The sequence below is a fragment of the Ascaphus truei genome, chromosome 6 (assembly GCF_040206685.1).
Source record: "Ascaphus truei isolate aAscTru1 chromosome 6, aAscTru1.hap1, whole genome shotgun sequence".
NCBI lineage: Eukaryota > Metazoa > Chordata > Amphibia > Anura > Ascaphidae > Ascaphus > Ascaphus truei.
In genome coordinates, this window is record NC_134488.1 from 137,784,780 (window position 1) to 137,811,273 (window position 26,494).

Here is a 26,494-nt window from a genome sequence, read left to right on the forward strand (position 1 = left end):
GGGGGGGGCGTCAAAGGGAGGGGGGTGGGGCGTCAAAGGAGGGGGTGGGGCGTCAAAGGGAGGGGGGGGGCGTCAAAGGGAGGGGGGGGGCGTCAAAGGGAGGGGGGGGGGCGTCAAAGGGAGGGGGGGGGGGCGCCTCAAAGGCATGGATTCCTCCCCCTGCATTTCCTGCAGTGGACAGGAGGGGGGGGGGGCAGTGGACAGGAGGGGGGGGGGGGCAGTGGACAGGAGGGGGGGGGGGGGGCAGTGGACAGGAGGGGGGGGGCAGTGGACAGGAGGGGGGGGGGCAGTGGACAGGAGGGGGGGGGGGCAGTGGACAGGAGGGGGGGGGGGGCAGTGGACAGGAGGGGGGGGGGCAGTGGACAGGAGGGGGGGGGGCAGTGGACAGGAGGGGGGGGGGCAGTGGACAGGAGGGGGGGGGGGGCAGTGGACAGGAGGGGGGGGGGCAGTGGACAGGAGGGGGGGGGGGCAGTGGACAGGAGGGGGGGGGGGCAGTGGACAGGAGGGGGGGGGGGGCAGTGGACAGGAGGGGGGGGGGCAGTGGACAGGAGGGGGGGGGGCAGTGGACAGGAGGGGGGGGGGCAGTGGACAGGAGGGGGGGGGGGGGCAGTGGACAGGAGGGGGGGGGGCAGTGGACAGGAGGGGGGGGGGCAGTGGACAGGAGGGGGGGGGGCAGTGGACAGGAGGGGGGGGGGCAGTGGACAGGAGGGGGGGGGCAGTGGACAGGAGGGGGGGGCAGTGGACAGGAGGGGGGGGCAGTGGACAGGAGGGGGGGCAGTGGACAGGAGGGGGGGGCAGTGGACAGGAGGGGGGGGCAGTGGACAGGAGGGAGGGGGCAGTGGACAGGAGGGAGGGGGCAGTGGACAGGAGGGAGGGGGCAGTGGACAGGAGGGGGGGGGGGCAGTGGACAGGAGGGGGGGGGGGGCAGTGGACAGGAGGGGGGGGGGGCAGTGGACAGGAGGGGGGGGCAGTGGACAGGAGGGGGGGGGCAGTGGACAGGAGGGGGGGGGGCAGTGGACAGGAGGGGGGGGGCAGTGGACAGGAGGGGGGGGGGGCAGTGGACAGGAGGGGGGGGGGCAGTGGACAGGAGGGGGGGGGCAGTGGACAGGAGGGGGGGGGGGCAGTGGACAGGAGGGGGGGGGGGGCAGTGGACAGGAGGGGGGGGGGCAGTGGACAGGAGGGGGGGGCAGTGGACAGGAGGGGTGGACAGGAGGGGGGGGCAGTGGACAGGAGGGGGGGGCAGTGGACAGGAGGGGGGGGGCAGTGGACAGGAGGGGGGGGCAGTGGACAGGAGGGGGGGGGCAGTGGACAGGAGGGGGGGCAGTGGACAGGAGGGGGGGCAGTGGACAGGAGGGGGGGCAGTGGACAGGAGGGGGGGGGGGCAGTGGACAGGAGGGGGGGGGCAGTGGACAGGGGGGGGGGCAGTGGACAGGAGGGGGGGGCAGTGGACAGGAGGGGGGGGGCAGTGGACAGGAGGGGGGGGGCAGTGGACAGGAGGGGGGACAGGAGGGGGACGCAGTGGACAGGAGGGGGGACGCAGTGGACAGGAGGGGGGGGCAGTGGATAGGAGGGGGGGCAGTGGACAGTGACACACACACACACACACACACACACACACACCTCAGTTGATGCGCCCTTTCTCAGTTCCGTTTGGCGCCGGAGGTGGGGAGCGACACCTACCTGTACTTCCGGGCGCCGCCACCGTCTGACTCGGCGCCGCGAGGGAGGAAGGGGGTCCGCCATCTTACGCGCCGCGTGGCAGCTGCGGGAAGCGAGGTGATTTGGAGCGGGGAGGGGGGAGAGGTGATTTGGAGCGGGGAGAGGTGATTTGGAGCGGGGAGAGGTGATTTGGAGCGGGGAGAGGTGATTTGGAGCGGTGAGGGGGGAGAGGTGATGCCGCTGGGGAGGGGGAAGAGGTGATGCCGTTGGGGAGGGGAAGAGGTGATGCCGCTGGGGAGGGGGAAGAGGTGATGCCGCTGGGGAGGGGGAAGAGGTGATGCCGCTGGGGAGGGGGAAGAGGTGATGCCGCTGGGGAGGGGGAAGAGGTGATGCCGCTGGGGAGGGGGAAGAGGTGATGCCGCTGGGGAGGGGGAAGAGGTGATGCCGCTGGGGAGGGGGAAGAGGTGATGCCGCTGGGGAGGGGGAAAAGGTGATTTGGAGAGGGGAGAGAGGGGGGGGGGGGTGTGTGTGTGTGTGTGTGTGTGTGTTATTTATTTTTTTGGACCTTTGGCCCGTCACTCCGCCTCAGGCCAATGAGAGGTGTGGGGGGCGGGCCAAGGGGGTGGTGTGAGTGTGTGAGGCCAATGAGAGGTGTGCGGGGGCGGGCGGGCCAAGGGACCAATGAGATTGCCGCTAGGGACACCGGACATCCAGCAGGCAGGCATGCATGCATGCATGCAGGCAGGCAAACATACAGTGCTTTCACTAATATAGTATAAGATATCATTTGAGTGGTAGGATTCACCCCGTATATAAGGGATATCCTTTTAGTGCTAGGATACACCCCGTATATAAGGGATATCCTTTGAGTGCTAGGATACACCCCCTATATAAGGGATATCCTTTGAGTGCTAGGATACACCCCCTATGTAAGGGATATCCTTTGAGTGCTAGGATACACCCCATATATAAGGGATATCCTTTGAGTGCTAGGATACACCCCCTATATAAGGGATATCCTTTGAGTGCTAGGATACACACCCCTATGTAAGGGATATACTTTGAGTGCTAGGATACACCCCCTATGTAAGGGATATCCTTTAGTGCTAGGATACACCCCCTATGTGAGGGATATCCTTTGAGTGCTAGGATACACCCCCTATATAAGGGATATCCTTTGAGTGCTAGGATACACCCCCTATATAAGGGATATACTTTGAGTGCTAGGATACACCCCCTATATAAGGGATATCCTTTGAGTGCTAGGATACACCCCCTATATAAGGGATATCCTTTGAGTGCTAGGATACACCCCATATATAAGGGATATCCTTTGAGTGCTAGGATACACCCTCTATATAAGGGACATCCTTTGAGTGCTAGGATACACCCCCTGATGAGATGAGGTTTCCTAAGTCTCTGTGGGACGCTCAGCTTGAGCTCCGCTGCTAGCCCAGGCGCCATTAGCGTGACCAGCCTCCGCAGCCTCCGCAGCCTCCGCAGCCTCTGCAGCCAGATGTGGGAGTGGCCGTTATTTGAGACAGCCTTATCTGTTGAATGTGCTGTAAACAATTTTGTTTTAACCATTAATTACAAAGTAAATATAAATGTATTTCTGTCACATTGCTTTTGGTTTTTCTGGCGCCCCCTTCTTCTATACGTTGTGTGGGTTATCGCCCCCGTTGGACCGCGGGGGTGAGTGGGAGCAGCAGAAATAACCAACGCTTGGAGTATCAGATAAATTACCACCAGCGCAGACTCATTTGTATATTTGGATTCTAACTCTCTTGGACCAGGGGTAACAAAAACGGGCTTCACCTTTATTTGAGGGCCTGGTTACCCCCTACCGTCACAGTAACTAAACATTCGCAGTAATCTCGGGGTGCTCCCCGACACAGTATCTAAGTGACAGTTTGTGTCACTGCGCAGATATTAGCGAGGGATTGAGGTCATGTTCCGGGCAAAACCTAGCAGGACAAAACATTGACGATGATGTGGGAATTATTGGTGACAAAAGGAGAAACTCGGGCAGATAATACCAGTTTCTCTATCCCGCCAGTTCTACATACTGTAAGAAAAACAGCAATATGGAGGCACACCCGCTCTCTAACGTGCGTTATTCTGTCTGTATTCTTACACTGATCTTTCTCTCTCGGACTCTGGTCTCCGTACCCATCAGCCTCTTAGTGTTCTGTATAACAGCATCTTATCGCATTAATGTAAGGCTCAGAATAAGGCTCCTGAATCCCCCACCTGGTTGTCTAGCCATTTTACCCCTGAATTGTGTCTAGTATCTGCCCATGTAATAAATGCATGTATATAAGAAATACATGTAGTATAAACTATTAACGGATGGCATTTGAAAAGGACTAACCATTCATTACTATAATAACTTCTTTCAGGTCTAAAGGCCCCAAAACCGGCATTTATGTCCAATGGACGGCGACCCCCAAAGCCCCCAGTGTGCCCCTGCAGTGATTCTGATGAAGAATGGACACCGGAATGTGAAAGTAAAGATAGTCATTTAATATTTGGGGAAATGTTCATGATATTATCAGTGGTATTTATTATGTTAGAAGGTCACAGCCCGGTCATCAGTCCGTGTTTAGGATCTTCCAGGCATCTATTGAAGCTGTAAAAAACAGCGGGTCCAGAAATAAGAAGTGAGTTTTATTGTGTTCAGGTGTACACAGGGAGAAAGCTAAAGGTAGCTCTCTGCCAATATAATGACTGACAGTACCCTTTATACATTGCTAAAGAGCAACACGCCCCTTCCGAAGGGGCTGGCTTAGAAAATGGAAAAATACAGGAACTTATACAAAAAATGCTAAAAACCTTATACAAGTGTAGCGCACTTCCCCCACCCCCTGGGAGATATGGCGTCTACGTGTGTATGCGTTACCTGTGGCTCGCAGGAGACCTGAACCTCCGCCGCAGGGAGCCTGGGGTGTGCCTGATTCGATATGTGACAGCGCCTCCACCTGTGTGGGATCCCAGCTGAGTGGGATAACCCCGTGCAGGACCATATATGTATAACACACACGGATGCAATAAAACAATAGCTCTTTACTGTGGGCATATATGCAATGACAAACAAGAATAACAATAATAGACTGTTTCATTAACCCCTCGCTCCCCCTTGTTCTTGTTTTATTTCTGTTTCTAAGGGTCTTGGATAGTCCCTTCTGGGGTTGAAGCAGAAGGGATTTCCATCTCTATAGGGCCCCCCTTATAAATTAGGGGCACCTATCACCGATTTGTTGGTATTATTTATCTGTTATCTTCGTATGGGACACATTGCTGGGGTCTGATTGTACAGTTAGCACCTAGGTTTCTTCTGTTTCAAAAAGTATAAAGTAAAATACTTTAATAATAATATTAAATACTTGGTTATTTAGTTAACCCTTTGGCCAAAGCGTCATAAGCCTGCATACCAACGCCAAGGTATAACCAAATGAATGCAGGTCCTACACTACTCTGTGAACACTTCCTTTTACCTCTGTGAGAAGGGAAGAACCATCTTAGGTCCTGTTCCTGCAGCAAATGAAAAGACCTCCCAAGTTAAAAAGGTGAAGGAGGAGGAGTGAGCTCTGGGGGGAGGAGTGAGCTCTGGGGGGAGGAGTGAGCTCTGGGGGGAGGAGTGAGCTCTGGGGGGAGGAGTGAGCTCTGGGGGGAGGCGTGAGCTCTGGGGGGAGGCGTGAGCTCTGGGGGGAGGCGTGAGCTCTGGGGGGAGGAGTGAGCTCTGGGGGGAGGAGTGAGCTCTGGGGGGAGGAGTGAGCTCTGGGGGGAGGAGTGAGCTCTGGGGGGAGGAGTGAGCTCTGGGGGGAGGTGCCACCAGCCTCCAAACAACTGCTACCAGTCAGACATTGATTAGCACACATTCCCAGCTAGCTCAAACTCCTACACCCACCACATCATGAATATATATTTATGTCAACAAGAGAGCTTCTGAGCGTGGCAATTGTATATAACATGAGACAGGGGTGCCCAATGCTACATCCCAATGAGAAAACATATGGTAAAAAGTATAAAGTAAAATACAAGATATATACCAAAAAACTTCCTACCCCCCAATGCAAAAAACTTCCCACCCCCAAATACATACAAAACAAACCCCACCCCCAAATATATACAACCTCCCCCACCGCCCCAAATGCATACAAAAAAACCACCTACCCAATACATATAAAAACATATATAACCCCCCACATACATACATACACACATCATATAAAAAAACAACCCTCCTCAATACATATAAAAAATACCCCAACCCATATAAAAATACTCCTAAGCCCCCCAATACATAGTACAATTCCCCAAAGCCCCCCAATACATAGAACAATTCCCCAAAGCCCCCCAATACATAGAAACATTTCCCAAAGCCCCCCAATACATAGAAAAATTCCCCAAAGCCCCCCAATACATAGAACATATTTTTGACACTGGCCCAACGGCGACTCACAGGGCCCAAGACGCCAACCCCTGGTAGCCCCCCCCCCTGTTGGCGGGCCTGTGCACCCCTTCCGCCACGTACTAGTGACTGAGATACAAATCACTGTTGATGGTATAAATATATATGTGTGTGGTATTGGGAAGGGGGGAGGGTTTGGCGAGAGAGGGACCCGCAGCTGAGGAGAGCTGGGACAGGGTCGCCGGCCCTTATTGCTTATTAAGAGCAAGTCTCTCTCATTCAAATGGTTTCCTGCTCTATAAACCCACAAAGATCATTACAGAAGGGAGCGCACACGTGTCACTGGCACAGAGAAGCGGCGTCACGCCATATTGAATGAGATCACATGTCAGGTTTTTGACAGTGAAATTCAATAAACAAACATCTTCGTATCACCCTAAAGTAAGTACTTATACCCTTTTACAGAAGAGCAAGACCCGCCCTGAGTTCTCAAGTGATGAAGTTCACAAGAATGAGCAGATTCTGGCAGCAATGTTTTATTCTGATGGGGAGGAAAACCAGGAGGAATTTAAGGGTTTCCCAGCTGACACCCCAAGTTCTGTCAGTATCGGTACAGCACAATCTGTTCTGCATGCAAACGGTAAGTTCAAGAAAGAAGTAAGTGCCACAACTGGGTGCACTTTGTTTTAAAGATTCGGTTTCTGTCTCTTTTTATAAAGGGATCTTGTGGGTCACAGCATCCTGCGCCCCCAAAGCACGGTGTGACGTCTAAACACATCCCAAATCCGTGCATTTACCATCTGAAAAGTTCAGCTCTAGTCCAATGAATGGGACATTTTCTTCTTCAGCAAAGTAAAGACATTCTCACCGCATAGTCACTAGGGGCTGAGTTGGATACATTGTTATTGGGAATAACAGGAAATACTTTCAGGTAGTATAATAATAACCTGTATACATGGCTTCACAGCATTCATATAACATTGCATATTAAGCCCTGAGAGAGACAGCGTAAGAGAGAAACTTTTCTTTATTAGAGGGCCAAGTTATATATACCCCCGCCCTCCTCCCCAAAACGCACCGTTAAACAATATGTGGAGATATCTGTGCACAAAAGAGCAACACACCTGAAATACCTGGGAAATATGCTAATTAGGATATACAAATTATATTTACATGCTATATATTAGCACAATTTCTGGGCATCAGAGAGCAGGGCGAGGCTGGGAGAGCAGGGCGGGGCTGGGAGAGCAGGGCGAGGCTGGGAAAGCTTGGCGAGGCTGGGAAAGCTTGGCGAGGCTGGGAGAGCAGGGCGAGGCTGGGAGAGCTTGGCGAGGCTGGGAGAGCAGGGCGGAGCTGGGAGAGCTGGGCGAGGCTGGGAGAGCAGGGCGGGGCTGGGAGAGCAGGGCGAGGCTGGGAGAGCAGGGCGAGGCTGGGAGAGCAGGGCGAGGCTGGGAGGGCGGGGCTGGGAGAGCAGGGCGGGGCTGGGAGAGCAGGGCGAGGCTGGGAGAGCAGGGCGGGGCTGGGAGAGCAGGGCGGGGCTGGGAGAGCAGGGCGGGGCTTGGGAGGGCAGGGCTGGGAGAGCAGGGCGAGGCTGGGAGAGCAGGGCGGGGCTGGGAGAGCAGGGCGGGGCTGGGAGAGCAGGGCGGGGCTGGGAGAGCTTGGCGAGGCTGGGAGAGCTTGGCGAGGCTGGGAGAGCCGGGCGGGGCTGGGAGAGCAGGGCGAGGCTGGGAGCAGGGCGGGGCTAGGAGAGCAGGGCGAGGCTGGGAGAGGTTGGCGAGGCTGGGAGAGGTTGGCGAGGCTGGGAGAGCAGGGCGTGGCTGGGAGAGCTTGGCGAGGCTGGGAGAGGCTAAGGCCCGTAATATAGTGCGTGCGCGGGACTTATAATTGGCTGTGGTTAGTCAGCCTTTCTCTAATGGGCATGCGCACGGCAGTGACCGTGGACCGGGCCGACTAGGAGAGAGACTCTGAAAGGAATCTTTTCTACCGCCGCTGTAATGTGTGTGTGTGTGTGTGTGTGTGTGTGTGTGTGTGTGTGTGTGTGTGTGTGTGTGTGTGTGTGTGTATATATATATTTATTTATAAACGTTGCACAATATAATTAATAATTTTTATTCTTACACTAGTTAGGTTGGACTTGCAATGTTTTTATTATATCTTATTTATTATTATAAATATATTATATGGGGATAGGAACACTAGGCTGAATTAAACCTCCAAGGTGAATATATTTTTAAAAAAATAGTAAATTTATTTACTATTGTATTGCCTGCTCAGAACAAAAACAAACAATATACAAATAATACATACATAGCAGACAATAATACCAGAGATAACGATTATGATTTGAGGGAATCCCTTACCCAGCGAGGATGATGAAAGTCAGCTGGGGGATTCCCTGTAGATGCAGTGCAGCTCAGTGTGCGTGTCTGCACCAGGGGTACCTCATGCCCATCATACCGGCTAGTTCATTCTCTGTGCCGCTGGATTCAAAGGAGAGTGATTCTATCTAGACCCAGCAAACATTCCGGCAGAACAGATTTCTATCGGCACGATTGACTTGATTGAGGCATTGACTTGTTCTGCTGAGGTGAGGTACTGTTGGGAGGTGCTGGCGGGAACATGCAAATGCTGCGCATGCTGATAAATCTGTTCCTGCGTCTCTGACATGCCCTTTTTTGGCACGCAGCAGCACCTCCACGAAGCAGGGTAGGATTTAAAAAAATTGCATGACGCTGTGTGTGTGTGTGTGTGTGTGTGTGTGTGTGTATGTATACATACTTGTAGAGGTATCAGTACCATGTTAGCCGAGCTTCAATAATCAAAAAATAAATACGATACCGTTCTGTGGCTAACGAAATGCTTTTATTTGTGCGAGCTTTCGAGATACACTGATCTCTTCTTCCGGCGATGTTACAATGAATGAAGCAAGCAAGGGGTATACTTAAAAACAGTGTCTCTTGGAATGTTATCTGTGCTGTTCTCACCCCCTCCCCCCTGTGTGGAAGTGATTTATGGCTAGAGGTGTTAAATGGTACCTGAAAGTTAGTGATGTAAGAGTGTGTGTGTGTGTGTGTGTGTGTGTGTGTGTGTGTGTGTGTGTGTGTGTATCTGTGTGAATATAAATGAATGGAGAGCCCACAGTGTATACAGTGCTTTACAAAAGGTGTGTGTGGAGTGGGAGTTAATATAAATGGTGTGGGTAGGTGTGGAATGTGAGAGATTGTAGCAAAACTAAGTGTGTAGATACTATGTGGTCCCTATTGGTGTATAGGGATGGAAAAACAAGGAGTATTTGTATGTGTAAGAGACAGCTGTGTGTGCATACATATAGCACAGTATGTACAGACATGGCCTTTAGCGCTCATGGGAAGAGAGTTCACTTGTGTCAGTAATGACCCATAAAATTTCGATCTCTGGTTAGGCCACTGCTAAGTGTCCCGAACAGTTTCATAAATTTGTATTCATGCAACCGTCTCTCTTTCGGTGTTTTAAGATTACCTTTGAGTATGGCAACCCTCAGATCGTTCATCTTATGGCCAGTGTCAGAGAAATGTTCGCCAACAGGACTGTCTCTTGTTCCGCGTGTGATGCTGTGGCGATGCAGGTTCATTCCCTTGTTTAGCCCCTGCCCCGTCTCACCTATGTAGTAGCAGCCCCCTGGGCATTTCATGCACATGATGAGGTACACGACATTGCTGGAGGAACAGGTGAACCATCCTCTGATTTTGTATCCCCGATTCCTGTGTGGTATTTGTGTTGTGTCCGCTGTGTAGAGCATTGCGCAGGTTTTGCATCTTGCGTCCTGGCATGGTTTCGTCCCGCATTCAGTTGTGCTGCTGAATACTTTACTCCTCACCATAATATTCTTGAGATTATGAGGTTGTCTGTATGATAAGGGTGCTTCGGAAGAAGAGATCAGTATATCTCGAAAGCTCGCACGAATAAAAGCATTTAGTTAGCCACAGAACGGTATCGTCTATTTATTTTTTGATTATTTATGTGTATATATATATATATATATATATATATATATATATATTACTGTATGCTCATTTGCATGTTTAGACAGGTCAGCAACCCTGCCTTTCACCATTATCACACAGCACACAGCGCTTCCACTGCAGCAAGGAATTCTGGGAAATTACATGCAAATGAGAACACAGTGCTACCTTTTGTCTCAAGCCCACATTACATGAACAACCCTTAAGCCAATGCATGCTGCTTTAAACACAGCTTTTAAACATAGGCTGGGATGAGATGCACAGCCAGTAAAACCACTCACAGACAGACTGTTTCGACCTTGTGGGTCTCATCAGTGTGAGGTTGGTTGTACTGGCTATATATGTTAAATAACTTGAATTAAAGCTGAAAGTCTGCACTTCTATTGCATCTCGGTTGTTTCATTTCAAATCCATTGTGGTGGCGTACAGAGCCAAAATTATGAAAATTGTATCAGTGTCCAATTATTTCCAGTCCCAACGGTGTGTCTCCTATCTATCTATCTATCTATCTATCTATCTATCTATCTATCTATCTATCTATCTATCTATCTATCAATCATATACATAGTGTGTATGTATGTCAGGAAAAAAGGAATACCAGTGCTCAAAAGTGGAATTGTGCTATAAAAAAAAATTAATTAATACATATGAACGCAAATGAATATATATCAAACTGAAATATAATTAATGCAAAATTATTGGAAAAATGTAGCTCTAATAGGGATAACCTAATCCAAAAAAATTAAAACAGAAGAGCGCAAATATTCCAAAGGCAATATAAAATATAATCAGATTTATTACAAAAGACAAATAATGCCCCCAAGTTGATGACAAAGATAATTATGAAAACATGTAACAAAATATGTATATAAGAACCAGCAATGTTTAAAAAAAACAAATAGGAAGCCCATCACTAAGCTGCAACTAAGTATAGGTGTATTTCATGAGGCAATCATGTAACCAGAGAGGGATGGGTTAATCAAGGGAGATTGTTCTCATGTGAAATGTGGCAATGGAAGTCCATAAATAACATCCAAAACCGGAGGTAGTGAGGTAAAGAGCAAGTGCTGTGTATAGAGGCAAGAAGAGATCTCACCCACTCGTAGATGTAAAGGGCGACCGCAAAGTCCGTCGGCTAAGTCTCCTTCTTCCTGGAGACTACAAATATGCCGACCCGGACAATGTTTGACGTCACTCAAAACAAACGGAAGCCCTGATGGACATGGGGAAAGGTGGAGGGGGGAGGTGAGAAGAGAACTCGGCCGCACAGCTGATCCCCAAGCCGTCGGCGGTTTCCTATGCTAGGAACCCACACTCCCTCTTCCCAGAGATCGCTAAATACCTCAGACTCCGTGCAAACAGCAGACTGGCCACATCAGTCTTAGCTCCGCTACTCTTGTAAATAGATGAACCACCATGCAGGATTCTCCCGTGTCTCAAAGCCTGAAGTATGAAAGTCCTTAGTGCTGCTGATGGGTGATTAGATTACGAACATAACCTTACGCGTTTCGTCAGAAGGGGTACTGACTTCATCAGGGGTGTGTCTAAAGTGCAGCAGCTGTTGATCTTTAATAGTGATGCAATCCACAAACCCAAACAGCAACGGGCCACAGGTTAAAAAAAATTAAAAAATCCAAAGTGCTTTTCTTCTTTTTCTTTATTTGTAATTTGTAATCCAATTTCAGGGTATTTGCTTGTCCTCAGCAGTGTTTATAGCACTGATCTGACTTTAAAATCGGGCAGTAATACATTTATTAATAAGGTGCAGCAGCTATAAGACACACCTCCTGTTATTTAAATACATTGAACATGTGATACAGGAGCCTATGTTCCTATATTATGTCCCCTATCCAAGGAGCCAACTTTATACCTTTTGAAGCACTCTGCATTGAGACTATTTTTTGGGGTGACCTCACAGCTAAACACTACTTAGTATGTGGATATGCTTTATATGTTTTTTTTAATTCAGTTTTTTAGATCAACTTTTTGTCTGAACCCCTTTTGGTTTATCTCCTTTAAGAGATTTAGTGCTCTGGGTTTACTTTGAACATCCTGGAGTTTCAGTATTAACTATAATAATGGGAGTCCGTAGACCTATATAGGTATATATTACCAGGTCTATATATTCTACTGAATAGGAGATTACCTCAAAGAGATTCTGTTGAACATCAATATATGTTTTCCATCACGGTCAGCAATTGATTCACTGCTATATTATTTTAGAGTATATGTTTATAAGTAATGTGTTGTTCATTGGGATTGGCCATGGATCTATTAACACCACTCCTGTTTTCATAATTGTTTTATTAATTACCAATAAAAGGTTTAATTGTATCTAGTTCATTACACAACACTATGAGTGCATCATCCTACCTCTCCCATCGTACTTTCAGTGTCTCTTCTGCTAACACCTCCTCCTCCTCTATTGATCTCTCTGTGGGGGTACCCCAGGGCTCTGTCCTGGGACCTCTTCTCTTTTCTCTGTATACACTCTCTCTAGGTGACCTAATAACATCTTTTGGGTTTAATTATCACCTCTATGCTGACGACACACAAATATATTTCTCAACACCCGACCTTACACCTGCTGTACAAACCAAAGTTTCTGAATGTCTCTCTGCTATATCATCCTGGATGGCCCTCCGCCGCCTTAAACTCAACATGGCTAAAACAGAGCTCCTCATACTTCCTCCCAAACCTGGCCCTACTACCTCCTTCCACATTACTGTTGGAACTGCGATCATTCACCCAGTAGCTCAAGCACGCTGCCTAGGGGTCACACTCGACTCCTCTCTCACATTCGCCCCTCACATTCAAAACATTTCTAAAACCTGTCGCTTTTTCCTCCGCAATATAACTAAGATACGCCCTTTCCTCTGTTGCTCGACTGCTAAAACTCTGACTCAGGCCCTCATTCTCTCCCGTCTTGATTACTGTAACCTCCTGCTGTCCGGCCTTCCTGCCTCTCACCTGTCTCCCCTACAATCTATCGTAAACGCTGCTGCCAGAATCACTCTACTCTTTCCGAGATCTGTCTCAGCATCTCCCCTCATGAAATCCCTCTCCTGGCTTCCGATCAAATCCCGCATCTCACACTCCATTCTTCTCCTCACTTTTAAAGCTTTACACTCTTCTGCCCCTCCTTACATCTCAGCCCTAATTTCTCGTTATGCACCATCCAGACTCTTGCGTTCTTCTCAAGGATGTCTTCTTTCTACCCCTTTGTATCTAAAGCCCTCTCCCGCCTTAAACCTTTTTCACTGACTGCCCCACACCTCTGGAATGCCCTTCCCCTCAGTACCCGACTAGCACCCTCTCTATCCACCTTTAAGACCCACCTTAAGACACACTTGCTTAAAGAAGCATATGAATAGCACTGTGGCTATTCTGAACACATGATACATAAAGCTTGGCCCCCTGCAGACACACTTACCAGAACTCCCTCCTACTGTCTCTGTACGTTCTCCCTACCTACCAATTAGACTGTAAGCTCCTCGGAGCAGGGACTCCTCTTCCTTAATGTCTAAAGCACTTATTCCCATGATCTGTTATTTATATTATCTGTTATTTATTTGATTACCACATGTATTACTACTGTGAAGCGCTATGTACATTAATGGCGCTATATAAATAAAGACATACAATACAATTAGAAAGAGATTCTTTCCCCCCCTTTTTTTTTGATGCATCAAAGGATTTGACAAGGTTTCTGCCACTTTAATTGAGTTTTCCAGCAAGTGAGATTTATTTTTAAATCTTTAAATACTTTGATTCACTTTAAATGTATGATCCACTACATCTGCTCTCCCGGCCCTAATGCTGCACATGTTGTGCTAAACCCTTCCTTTGTACAATGTACATCTACAGTTTACTTTCATCCTGAACTGTTTGTGATATTCCAACTTACCTCTCCTGCATGGCCTTCCGTAAGACAGTTTGTGTAACTGTGACTTTTTTGTCTCTTGTCTAGTTCCGATAGCACCAATAATCCCCCCATGCCAAGATTGCAAGGTTGCTTTTAGCAGTCAGGATTACCTCCTCAAACATCTGAAGTTCAAACACCCAAATGAGTATATGGAAAAGATGAGGACAGAACAATCTTGCAACATTCCAATACATGTGACCGAAAATGCAACTTTCAACCAGTCAAGGCAATTAATAAACAATGTAACTGCTTCTTATTCAAAAGAATATATATTGGAAGGTGCCACCGGAAAAGATCTTGGAGAAAGTGGGAAGAATCTGACTTGGCTATCAGACCAGAACCTACAGAAGAGGATACACACAGGGGAGAGACCACATGTATGTGGGGAATGTGGGAAGGGATTTTGTCAGTTATCCCACCTGAGCACACACAAGAGGACACACACAGGGGAGAGACTGCGTGTATGTGGGGAATGTGGGAAGGGATTTAGTCAGTTATCCCACCTGAACATGCACAATAGGACACACACAGGGGAGAAACCGCATGTATGTGGGGAATGTGGGAAGCGATTCAATCAGTTATCCACCCTGGACACACACAAGAGGACACACACAGGGGAGAAACCGCATGTATGTGGGGAATGTGGGAAGCGATTCAATCAGTTATCCAGCCTAGCGACACACAAGAGGACACACACAGGGGAGAAACCGCATGTATGTGGGGAATGTGGGAAGGGATTTAGTCAGTTAGCCAACCTGAACACACACATGAGGACACACACAGGGGAGAGACCACATGTATGTGGGGAATGTGGGAAGGGATTTAGTGATTTATCAAGTCTAATCAGACACAAGAGGACACACACAGGTGAGAGACCACATTTATGTGGGGAATATGGGATGGGATTTAGTGAGATATACAGCCTGAACACGCACAAGAGGACACACACAGGGGAGAGGCCGTATGTATGTGGGGAATGTGAGAAGGGATTTAGTTGGCTATCCCATTTAAACACACACATGAGGACACACACAGGTGAGAAACCGCATGTATGTGGGGAATGTGGGATGGGATTTAGTCAGATATACAGCCTGAACACACACATAAGGACACACACAGGGGAGAGACCGCATGTATGTGGGGAATGTGAGAAGGGATTTAGTGTGTTATCCCACCTGATCAGACACAAGATGACACACACAGGGGAGAGACCGCATGTATGTGGGGAATGTGGGAAGGGATTTATAGACTTATCCAGGCTGGACACACACAAGAGGACACACACAGGGGAGAGACCGTATGTATGTGGGGAATGTGAGAAGGGATTTAGTGTGTTATCCCACCTGACCAGACACAAGAGGACACACACAGGGGAGAGACCGCATGTATGTGGGGAATGTGGGAAGGGATTTAGTGTGTTATCCCACCTGACCAGACACAAGAGGACACACACAGGGGAGAGACCGCATGTATGTGGGGAATGTGGGAAGGGATTTAGTGTGTTATCCCACCTGAACACACACACGAGGACACACACAGGGGAGAGACCGCATGTATGTGGGGAATGTGGAAAGGGATTTAGTGACTTATCCAGCCTGATCAGACACAAGAGGACACACACAGGGGAGAGACCGCATGTATGTGGGGAATGTGGGAAGGGATTTAGTGTGTTATCCAGCCTGAACACACACAAGAGAACACACACAGGGGAGAGATCTTTCTCTAAAGCCAGGCATGTTTAGGGATAAACAGAATCCAAACAGGAACTGGAGCACAGCCTTACCAATGCAACATGGAACACAGAAATTTCTTTCAAGGATGTATTGGGTTAAAAGAACATAGGGAGAAAGTCCTTCCCTGCTACTGCCGTGGCTTTTGGCCCTTGGGATCCTCTGAGCGAAGTTTTCGTGCTGACGCAAGGTTTTGGCTTCTTGGAAGCTGTCAGAGACTTACCTGTAGTCCGTGAGTAGCAAACTACAACAGTCTTGTGCTGAACGAGATCAGCCAGTTGTTAGTTAAGCCACAATATATCTATTTCTATAGAGACATTGCTTTATATGTACACACTCATATCCAATGGCCGGCACTCCTATCTTGAGACACAGGTGAAGACATCATTTAGATCTATTCACCTGTTCTACAGCGCCTCCAGTAATACACCTTTTTTTTTAGTTTTTTTGGAGCACCGGATTAATGTGCTTTGTATAGTTCATTACCTTCTATGTTTAGGGATTACCAGCAACTAAGACGCTCACATGTAAGTGTACACGTGTACTGTATCTGTGTTACGCTGAATCACAATGCAAAGTGACTTTAGTTTATGGTGCATAAAACAAACATTTTAAAAGGATAACAAACTTATAACTTTTTAAATGCAGGTTATTTATATCATTCTTCTATTTAAAGGAAAATGTTCTTGTTTTATATTTCCATGCTGTTGGTTCTAATAAAATGTGCGTTCCCCATTATGCTGAAGCGGTCGGTAGCCTCACTTAGCTGTGAATTTGAATAGTTTCGCCTCAACCAATGGGCCGCCGACAGACACTCTGCCACCAACCGCTTCTAATGTGAGTTTTATTACTGTCTATGGCAGTGGGTTAATTTACGGGGTTTTTGGGTAGGGGGTTTTGGGTAACGGCATATGGTAGGGAATTTTAGGTTAAGGAAGGGGGCTTAGGATATAAGGTTTTCGGGTAGGGGTATAAGCACTTACGTTGGTGGTGAAGTGGCCGCAGTGGGGTGAGTCGCGGCAAAACGACTGACCGAATGTCCTTGACCGCTGTGAATACTGAGGGGGAGGACAGGGACACAGACTAACGCCGGCTCTGGCTTTATGTATTCACCAATGTGACATGGGACTATTGTTTCTCTTGAGCTCTGGTCCTGGTCTCCCCATCACTCTCACCACCATGACATCCAAAAGCCCCCGCAGCTCGAGCCTCGCCTGTAATGTCTCCTGTGTGTCCCCAGTGAGGGTCATTAATGCAGCCGCCTTTACACACTGTATGTCATGTTCCTTTATTATCTCTGGAGAGCAGCAAGGGCTGACCATCAATTTCACAGGTTACACGCCGAAATGAAAATGCACCTGAGGGGGTTAAGTGTCCCTTTATTTTCAGGGTAATGACATATACATATGCAGTAATGGCAGCAAAACTTCTCAGGACAAGGAACTCTATGTAGGTTCATGTAGAAAAGGAATGCATATACATAGTTCAGACGTGCTAAACACCAACATTCAAAAAGGAAAAAGCTATCAAATGCCCACTCACGTGGTGATCGAATATTGCAGGCATGTAATGATATAATCTGATCAGGAACTGGGTACAGTAGGTGATTGGGACTGGATCTCCCCAGAATTAGAGAGAAGAGAGAACGAACATGGTCTAGATCAATTTTATAATTAAAATAGCAGAGCAGTGAGCTCCAACAACTCGCATGCTCCCAATGAATAAAAAGCCATTTGACCACTTGGGGACCTGCGGCCATGGAAGTGCCAGCAAAGAACATACAGCGGGTCCCTCCGTCACACAGGGAGCACTAACAGGCAGCGGGCATCCTCAAATGTTCACCCCGGCTTCTCCTCTGATGCTCCGAGATGCGGGTACGGCAGGGGAGGAACAGAGCGGGGCGTTGCGGCGGGTAATTCAAACTTTCAACTTGCAAGAAACGGCAGTGGGTACTGGGCAGTGTGCGGCAGCTGCAGGAAAAAGGACCACCCTTGTGCGTTTCACTCCGGTTTCTGTGAGCTTCCTCAGAGTTGTATGGATATCTCCAGGTGCACTGGTCCAGGTTTAAACGGTACCTGTATACCATGACACATCGATGGAGGCAGCGCTTGCATATACTTAGCAAAAATACAACAGCGCATATAACATAAAATACAGACTTCTACAAGACAGTAAAACCACTTGTAAAGCTTGGATTTAGGATGACACGAATCTATAAAGAAAACAGAACAAATGTTAGATCATCCACAAAATAATGCATAAACTTAATTGTATAAGTGGTATGATTCTGAGATGGGAATCAAATGAGAATCCCAAGAAAGGAATGAATAAACGAAATAAATAATACATTAAATAACAACTAAATGGAACCGATTGAGACACCTACAAAAAATATAAATAATTCTAAAAATATATCATAACCTATTAAAACTAAAATGTTATATGAAAACCTCAAAAAAGGGGAATAAATGTAAGGGATGCTCGGTGAGGAAGGAGTTATGGTCGATATCTAAATTTAAACCTATGGGTTTCTTAACATAGAATCTGTTTCTCACCTCGCTTCTTCTCAAAACTAGTCTCTCACTAAGAAATTCCTTATCTCATATCAATTTGTATCTGTCCGGTAAAGCCGGAGGATATAAACAATTCAGGGAAATAGATACACCTCTGAATATGAGATCCCTTATTGATATCTATCTAATCTTCAATTTTGCTATGCCTGTCTTGTCCATAGATGGATATATTTCCATTCATGTCTATTGATCATCAATTATTATGTGATCTTCATGTTCATAACCTGTTGATTAACAATAGTTTAATCTCAAACCATCTACTTGTATCGTCAATTCTGTGCCAGTCAATCTCCTAAAGTAGATCCACGGAATCATTCTTCTCACCTATGTCATGCTTATATTTTTAAAAACTATATATGTAAATCGGTATTTGAAATGCATTTCTCTGTGTGTTTATACTTACCTTATGTATCCTAATCCTGTATCTCTTCCTGTAAAGCATGTAATTAAAGTTAATTGCAGTGTAGCGATAGAAAGGGGTATATTAGAAGGGGATACACGGACATACCATACATGCCCCTGAGGAAGCAGGAACTACCCATGAAACGCGTAGGGTTGCCGGGGGACCAGTATCGGAAGAGCACCTCAACACCAAAAGTAAAAGTGCTCAAGCTGGTACCTCTAAAATTATACTCTGTTTATGTGAGTGTTACTCTGATCTCTTACATATAAAGTTGGATATTTTAGGAAGAGGCTTCAGAATCCTTCTGTTATCCATTATGGGAGCGGAGGAGCAAAGAAACCTTTTAGTGCCTGGGCTCAGGCACTTTCATGTAGGTGCATCCCTCGCCATTGAAACAGAGAAAACAGCTACAGACCGGTGCCTTGAGAGATAAAGTTCAATGAATGTCCAGATGTACTGTATAGGTGTTAAGCTCCTCGTATGGTATCAAATCCTGTACACATGGATCGACTTTGTGGCTCCGTGGATAACGTCCTGTGATATGTGGAGTTAAACGCAAAGATAAATCATAGTGTACACTGCTGATTATAAAACCTATAACTCAAACAAACATAAAACACTAACACACATAAAACCTATACAACACTCAACATATAGACATATACAAACAAGGCCGTATAAACAGTTCTACTCATTTATTAAAATATAAAATGGACACAGAAGTTCAATAAAATGGAGAAGATGGCCTGTTGAGGATGATCTGGTGGTTAAATCCAGAATCCTACCTACAACAGGACAGGTCAAAACAAGCCTGTGTGTCCAACTTTAGCAAGGCAGCTCCTCTTTTTCCTCCGTTGCAGGCAGACGTCTGCAGACCCGGTGCGATGTGCTCCGTATCTGCTCTCACACCACGGAAGCACAAACTGGGGGATGGAGCCGCTCCTGGATGCTGGGTATATAACACACAGGGGAAGGAGCCGCTCCTGGATGCTGGGTATATAACACACTGGGGGAAGGAGCCGCTCCTGGATGCTGGGTATATAACACACTGGGGGAAGGAGCCACTCCTGGATGCTGGGTATATAACACACAGGGGAAGGAGCCGCCCCTGGATGCTGGGTATATAACACACAGGGGGAAGGAGCCGCTCCTGGATGCTGGGTATATAACACACTGGGGGAAGGTGCCGCTCCTGGATGCTGGGTATATAACAGACTGGGGGAAGGAGCCGCTCATGGATGCTGGGTATATAACACACTGGGGAAGGAGCCGCTCCTGGATGTTGGGAATATAACACACAGGGAAGGAGCCGCTCCTGGATGCTGGGTATATAACACACCGGGGGAAGGAGCCGCTCCTGGATGCTGGGTATATAACACACTGGGGGAAGGAGCCGCTCCTGGATGCTGGGTATATAACACACTGGGGGAAGGAGCCGCTCCTGGATGCTGGGTATATAACACACTGGGGGAAGGAGCCGCCCCTGGATGTTGGGAATATAACACACAGGGGGAAGGAGCCGCTCCTGGATGCTGGGTATATAACACACCGGGGGAAGGAGCCGCTCCTGGATGCTGGGTATATAACACACTGGGGGAAGGAGCCGCTCCTGGATGCTGGGTATATAACACACTGGGGGAAGGAGCCGCTCCTGGATGCTGGGTATATAACACACTGGGGGAAGGAGCCGCTCCTGGATGCTGGGTATATAACACACTGGGGGAAGGAGCCGCTCCTGGATGTTGGGAATATAACACACAGGGGGAAGGAGCCGCTCCTGGATGCTGGGTATATAACACACCGGGGGAAGGAGCCGCTCCTGGATGCTGGGTATATAACACACTGGGGGAAGGAGCCGCTCCTGGATGCTGGGTATATAACACACTGGGGGAAGGAGCCGCTCCTGGATGCTGGGTATATAACACACTGGGGGAAGGAGCCGCCCCTGGATGCTGGGTATATAACACACTGGGCAAAGGAGCCGCTCCTGGATGCTGGGTATATAACACACTGGGGGAAGGAGCCGCCCCTGGATGCTGGGTATATAACACACTGCGGGAAGGAGCCGCTCCTGGATGCTGGGTATATAACACACTGGGGGAAGGAGCAGCTCCTGGATGCTGGGTATATAACACACTGGGGTAAGGAGCCGTTCCTGGATGCTGGGTATATAACACACTGGAGGAAGGAGCTGCTCCTGGATGCTGGGTATATAACACACACTGGGGGAAGGAGCCGCTCCTGGATGCTGGGTATATAACACACTGGGGGAAGGAGCAGCTCCTGGATGCTGGGTATATAACACACAGGGGGAAGGAGCCGTTCCTGGATGCTGGGTATATAACACACTGGAGGAAGGAGCTGCTCCTGGATGCTGGGTATATAACACACTGGGGGAAGGAGCAGCTCCTGGATGCTGGGTATATAACACACTGGGGGAAGGCGCCGCTCCTGGATGCTGGGTATATAACACACTGGGGGAAGGAGCCGCCCCTGGATGCTGGGTATATAACACACTGGGGGAAGGAGCCGCTCCTGGATGCTGGGTATATTACACACTGGGGGAAGGAGCCACTCCTGGATGCTGGGTATATAACACACTGGGGAAGGAGCCGCTCCTGGATGCTGGGTATATAACACACTGGGGGAAGGAGCAGCTCCTGGATGCTGGGTATATAACACACAGGGGGAAGGAGCCGCTCCTGGATGCTGGGTATATAACACACTGGGGGAAGGCGCTGCTCCTGGATGCTGGGTATATAACACACAGGGGGAAGGAGACGCTCCTGGATGCTGGTTATATAACACACAGGGGGAAGGAGCCGCTCCTGGATGCTGGGTATATAACACACTGGGGGAAGGAGCCGCTCCTGGATGCTGGGTATATAACACACTGGGGGAAGGCGCCGCTCCTGGATGCTGGGTATATAACACACTGGGGGAAGGAGCCGCCCCTGGATGCTGGGTATATAACACACTGGGGGAAGGAGCCGCTCCTGGATGCTGGGTATATTACACACTGGGGGAAGGAGCCACTCCTGGATGCTGGGTATATAACACACACTGGGGGAAGGAGCCGCTCCTGGATGCTGGATATATAACACACTGGGGGAAGGAGCCGCTCCTGGATGCTGGGTATATAACACACTGGGGAAGGAGCCGCTCCTGGATGCTGGGTATATAACACACTGGGGGAAGGAGCCGCCCCTGGATGCTGGGTATATAACACACTGGGGAAGGAGCCGCTCCTGGATGCTGGGTATATAACACACTGGGGGAAGGAGCCGCCCCTGGATGCTGTGTATATAACACACTGCGGGAAGGAGCCGCTCCTGGATGCTGCGTATATAACACACTGGGGGAAGGAGCCGCCCCTGGATGCTGGGTATATAACACACTGGGGGAAGGAGCCGCTCCTGGATGCTGGGTATATTACACACTGGGGGAAGGAGCCACTCCTGGATGCTGGGTATATAACACACTGGGGAAGGAGCCGCTCCTGGATGCTGGGTATATAACACACTGGGGGAAGGAGCCGCTCCTGGATGCTGGGTATATAACACACTGGGGGAAGGAGCCGCCCCTGGATGCTGGGTATATAACACACTGGGGAAGGAGCCGCTCCTGGATGCTGGGTATATAACACACTGGGGGAAGGAGCCGATCCTGGATGCTGGGTATATAACACACAGGGGGAAGGAGCCGCTCCTGGATGCTGCGTATATAACACACTGGGGGAAGGAGCCGCCCCTGGATGCTGGGTATATAACACACTGGGGGAAGGAGCCGCTCCTAGATTCTGGGTATATAACACACTGGGGGAAGGAGCCACTCCTGGATGCTGGGTATATAACACACACTGGGGGAAGGAGCCGCTCCTGGATGCTGGGTATATTACACACTGGGGGAAGGAGTCACTCCTGGATGCTGGGTATATAACACACTGGGGGAAGGAGCCGCTCCTGGATGCTGGGTATATAACACACTGGGGGAAGGAGCCACTCCTGGATGCTGGGTATATAACACACAGGGGGAAGGAGCCGCTCCTGGATGCTGGGTATATAACACACTGGGGGAAGGAGCCGCCCTTGGATGCTGGGTATATAACATACTGGGGGAAGGAGCCGCCCCTGGATGCTGGGTGTATAACACACTGGGGGAAGGAGCCGCCCCTGGATGCTGGGTATATAACACACTTGGGGAAGGAGACGCTCCTGGATGCCGGGTATATAACACACTGGGGGAAGGAGCCGCTCCTGGATGCTTGGTATATAACACACAGGGGAAGGCGCCGCTCCTGGATGCTGGGTATATAACACACTGGGGGAAGGAGCCGTTCCTGGATGCTGGGTATATAACACACTGGGGGAAGGAGCCGCTCCTGGATGCTGGGTATATAACACACAGCGGGAAGAAGCCACTCCTGGATGCTGGGTATATAACACACTGGGGGAAGGAGTCGCCCCTGGATGCTGGGTATATAACACACAGGGGGAAGGCGCTGCTCCTGGATGCTGGGTATATAACACACTGGGGGAAGGAGCCGCTCCTGGATGCTGGGTATATAACACACTGGGGGAAGGAGCTGCTCCTGGAGGCTGGGTATATAACACACTGGGGGAAGGAGCCGCTCCTGGATGCTGGGTATATAACACACTGGGGGAAGGAGCCGCCCCTGGATGCTGGGTATATAACACACAGGGGAAGGAGCCGCTCCTGGATGCTGGGTATATAACACACACTGGGGGAAGGAGCCGCCCCTGGATGCTGGGTATATAACACACCGGGGGAAGGAGCCGCTCCTGGATGCTGGGTATATAACACACACTGGGGGAAGGAGCCGCCCCTGGATGCTGGGTATATAACACACTGGGGGAAGGAGCCGGTCCTGGATGCTGGGTATATAACACACTGGGCAAAGGAGCCACTCCTGGATGCTGGGTATATAACACACTGGGGGAAGGAGCCGCCCCTGGATGCTGGGTATATAACACACTGGGGGAAGGAGCCGCTCCTGGATGCTGGGTATATAACACACTGCGGGAAGGAGCCGCTCCTGGATGCTGGGTATATAACACACTGGGGGAAGGAGCAGCTCCTGGATGCTGGGTATATAACACACTGGGGTAAGGAGCCGCTCCTGGATGCTGGGTATATAACACACACTGGGGGAAGGAGCCGCTCCTGGATGCTGGGTATATAACACACTGCGGGAAGGAGCCACTCCTGGATGCTGGGTATATAACACACTGGGGGAAGGAGCAGCTCCTGGATGCTGGGTATATAACACACAGGGGGAAGGAGCCGTTCCTGGATGCTGGGTATATAACACACTGGAGGAAGGAGCTGCTCCTGGATGCTGGGTATATAACACACAGGGGGAAGGAGCCGCCCCTGGATGCTGGGTATATAACACACTGGGCAAAGGAGCCACTCCTGGATGCTGGGTATATAACACACTGGGGGAAGGAGCCGCCCCTGGATGCTGGGTATATAACACACGGGGGAAGGAGCCGCTCCTGGATGCTGGGTATATAACACACTGCGGGAAGGAGCCGCTCCTGGATGCTGGGTATATAACACACTGGGGGAAGGAGCAGCTCCTGGATGCTGGGTATATAACACACTGGGGTAAGGAGCCGTTCCTGGATGCTGGGTATATAACACACTGGAGGAAGGAGCTGCTCCTGGATGCTGGGTATATAACACACACTGGGGGAAGGAGCCGCTCCTGGATGCTGGGTATATAACACACTGCGGGAAGGAGCCGCTCCTGGATGCTGGGTATATAACACACTGGGGGAAGGAGCAGCTCCTGGATGCTGGGTATATAACACACAGGGGGAAGGAGCCGTTCCTGGATGCTGGGTATATAACACACTGGAGGAAGGAGCTGCTCCTGGATGCTGGGTATATAACACACTGGGGGAAGGAGCAGCTCCTGGATGCTGGGTATATAACACACTGGGGGAAGGCGCCGCTCCTGGATGCTGGGTATATAACACACTGGGGGAAGGAGCCGCCCCTGGATGCTGGGTATATAACACACTGGGGGAAGGAGCCGCTCCTGGATGCTGGGTATATTACACACTGGGGGAAGGAGCCACTCCTGGATGCTGGGTATATAACACACTGGGGAAGGAGCCGCTCCTGGATGCTGGGTATATAACACACTGGGGGAAGGAGCAGCTCCTGGATGCTGGGTATATAACACACTGGGGGAAGGAGCAGCTCCTGGATGCTGGGTATATAACACACTGGGGGAAGGCGCCGCTCCTGGATGCTGGGTATATAACACACTGGGGGAAGGAGCCGCCCCTGGATGCTGGGTATATAACACACTGGGGGAAGGCGCCGCTCCTGGATGCTGGGTATATAACACACTGGGGGAAGGAGCCGCTCCTGGATGCTGGGTATATTACACACTGGGGGAAGGAGCCACTCCTGGATGCTGGGTATATAACACACTGGGGGAAGGAGCCGCTCCTGGATGCTGGGTATATTACACACTGGGGGAAGGAGCCGCCCCTGGATGCTGGGTATATAACACACTGGGGGAAGGAGCCGCTCCTGGATGCTGGGTATATTACACACTGGGGGAAGGAGCCACTCCTGGATGCTGGGTATATAACACACTGGGGAAGGAGCCGCTCCTGGATGCTGGGTATATAACACACTGGGGGAAGGAGCCGCCCCTGGATGCTGGGTATATAACACGCTGGGGAAGGAGCCGCTCCTGGATGCTGGGTATATAACACACTGGGGGAAGGAGCCGCCCCTGGATGCTGGGTATATAACACACTGGGGGAAGGAGCCGCTCCTAGATTCTGGGTATATAACACACTGGGGGAAGGAGCCACTCCTGGATGCTGGGTATATAACACACACTGGGGGAAGGAGCCGCTCCTGGATGCTGGGTATATAACACACACTGGGGGAAGGAGCCGCTCCTGGATGCTGGGTATATTACACACTGGGGGAAGGAGTCGCTCCTGGATGCTGGGTATATTACACACTGGGGGAAGGAGTCACTCCTGGATGCTGGGTATATAACACACTGGGGGAAGGAGCCGCTCCTGGATGCTGGGTATATAACACACTGGGGGAAGGAGCCACTCCTGGATGCTGGGTATATAACACACAGGGGGAAGGAGCCGCTCCTGGATGCTGGGTATATAACACACTGGGGGAAGGAGCCGCCCCTGGATGCTGGGTATATAACACACTGGGGGAAGGAGCCGCCCCTGGATGCTGGGTGTATAACACACTGGGGGAAGGAGCCGCCCCTGGATGCTGGGTATATAACACACTTGGGGAAGGAGACGCTCCTGGATGCCGGGTATATAACACACTGGGGGAAGGAGCCGCTCCTGGATGCTTGGTATATAACACACAGGGGAAGGCGCCGCTCCTGGATGCTGGGTATATAACACACTGGGGGAAGGTGCCGCTCCTGGATGCTGGGTATATAACACACAGCGGGAAGAAGCCACTCCTGGATGCTGGGTATATAACACACTGGGGGAAGGAGTCGCCCCTGGATGCTGGGTATATAACACACAGGGGGAAGGCGCCGCTCCTGGATGCTGGGTATATAACACACTGGGGGAAGGAGCTGCTCCTGGAGGCTGGGTATATAACACACTGGGGGAAGGAGCCGCTCCTGGATGCTGGGTATATAACACACTGGGGGAAGGAGCCGCCCCTGGATGCTGGGTATATAACACACTGGGGGAAGGAGCCGCTCCTGGATGCTGGGTATATAACACACTGGGGGAAGGAGCTGCTC

At 50.0% G+C, this 26,494-nt stretch overlaps 1 protein-coding gene across 3 annotated transcripts; it reads left to right on the top strand.

Annotated features, from left to right (window-relative positions):
• Nucleotides 1-3,208: 3,208 nt before the first annotated feature.
• On the top strand, nt 3,209-16,531 carry LOC142497972 (uncharacterized). 3 transcript variants are annotated; one of them, XM_075606458.1, is made up of 3 exons: nt 3,212-4,169; nt 6,626-6,713; nt 14,045-16,530. In XM_075606458.1, exons 1-3 carry the CDS (start codon nt 4,095-4,097, stop codon nt 15,739-15,741), a joined length of 1,860 nt encoding a protein of 619 aa, XP_075462573.1. In that variant the 5' UTR covers nt 3,212-4,094; the 3' UTR covers nt 15,742-16,530. The 3 variants fall into 3 exon arrangements, with proteins under 3 accessions (XP_075462574.1, XP_075462573.1, XP_075462572.1); XM_075606457.1 differs by having other exon boundaries at nt 3,296-4,169; nt 6,539-6,713; nt 14,045-16,528; XM_075606459.1 differs by lacking the exon at nt 6,626-6,713 and having other exon boundaries at nt 3,209-4,169; nt 14,045-16,531.
• Nucleotides 16,532-26,494: the final 9,963 nt, after the last annotated feature.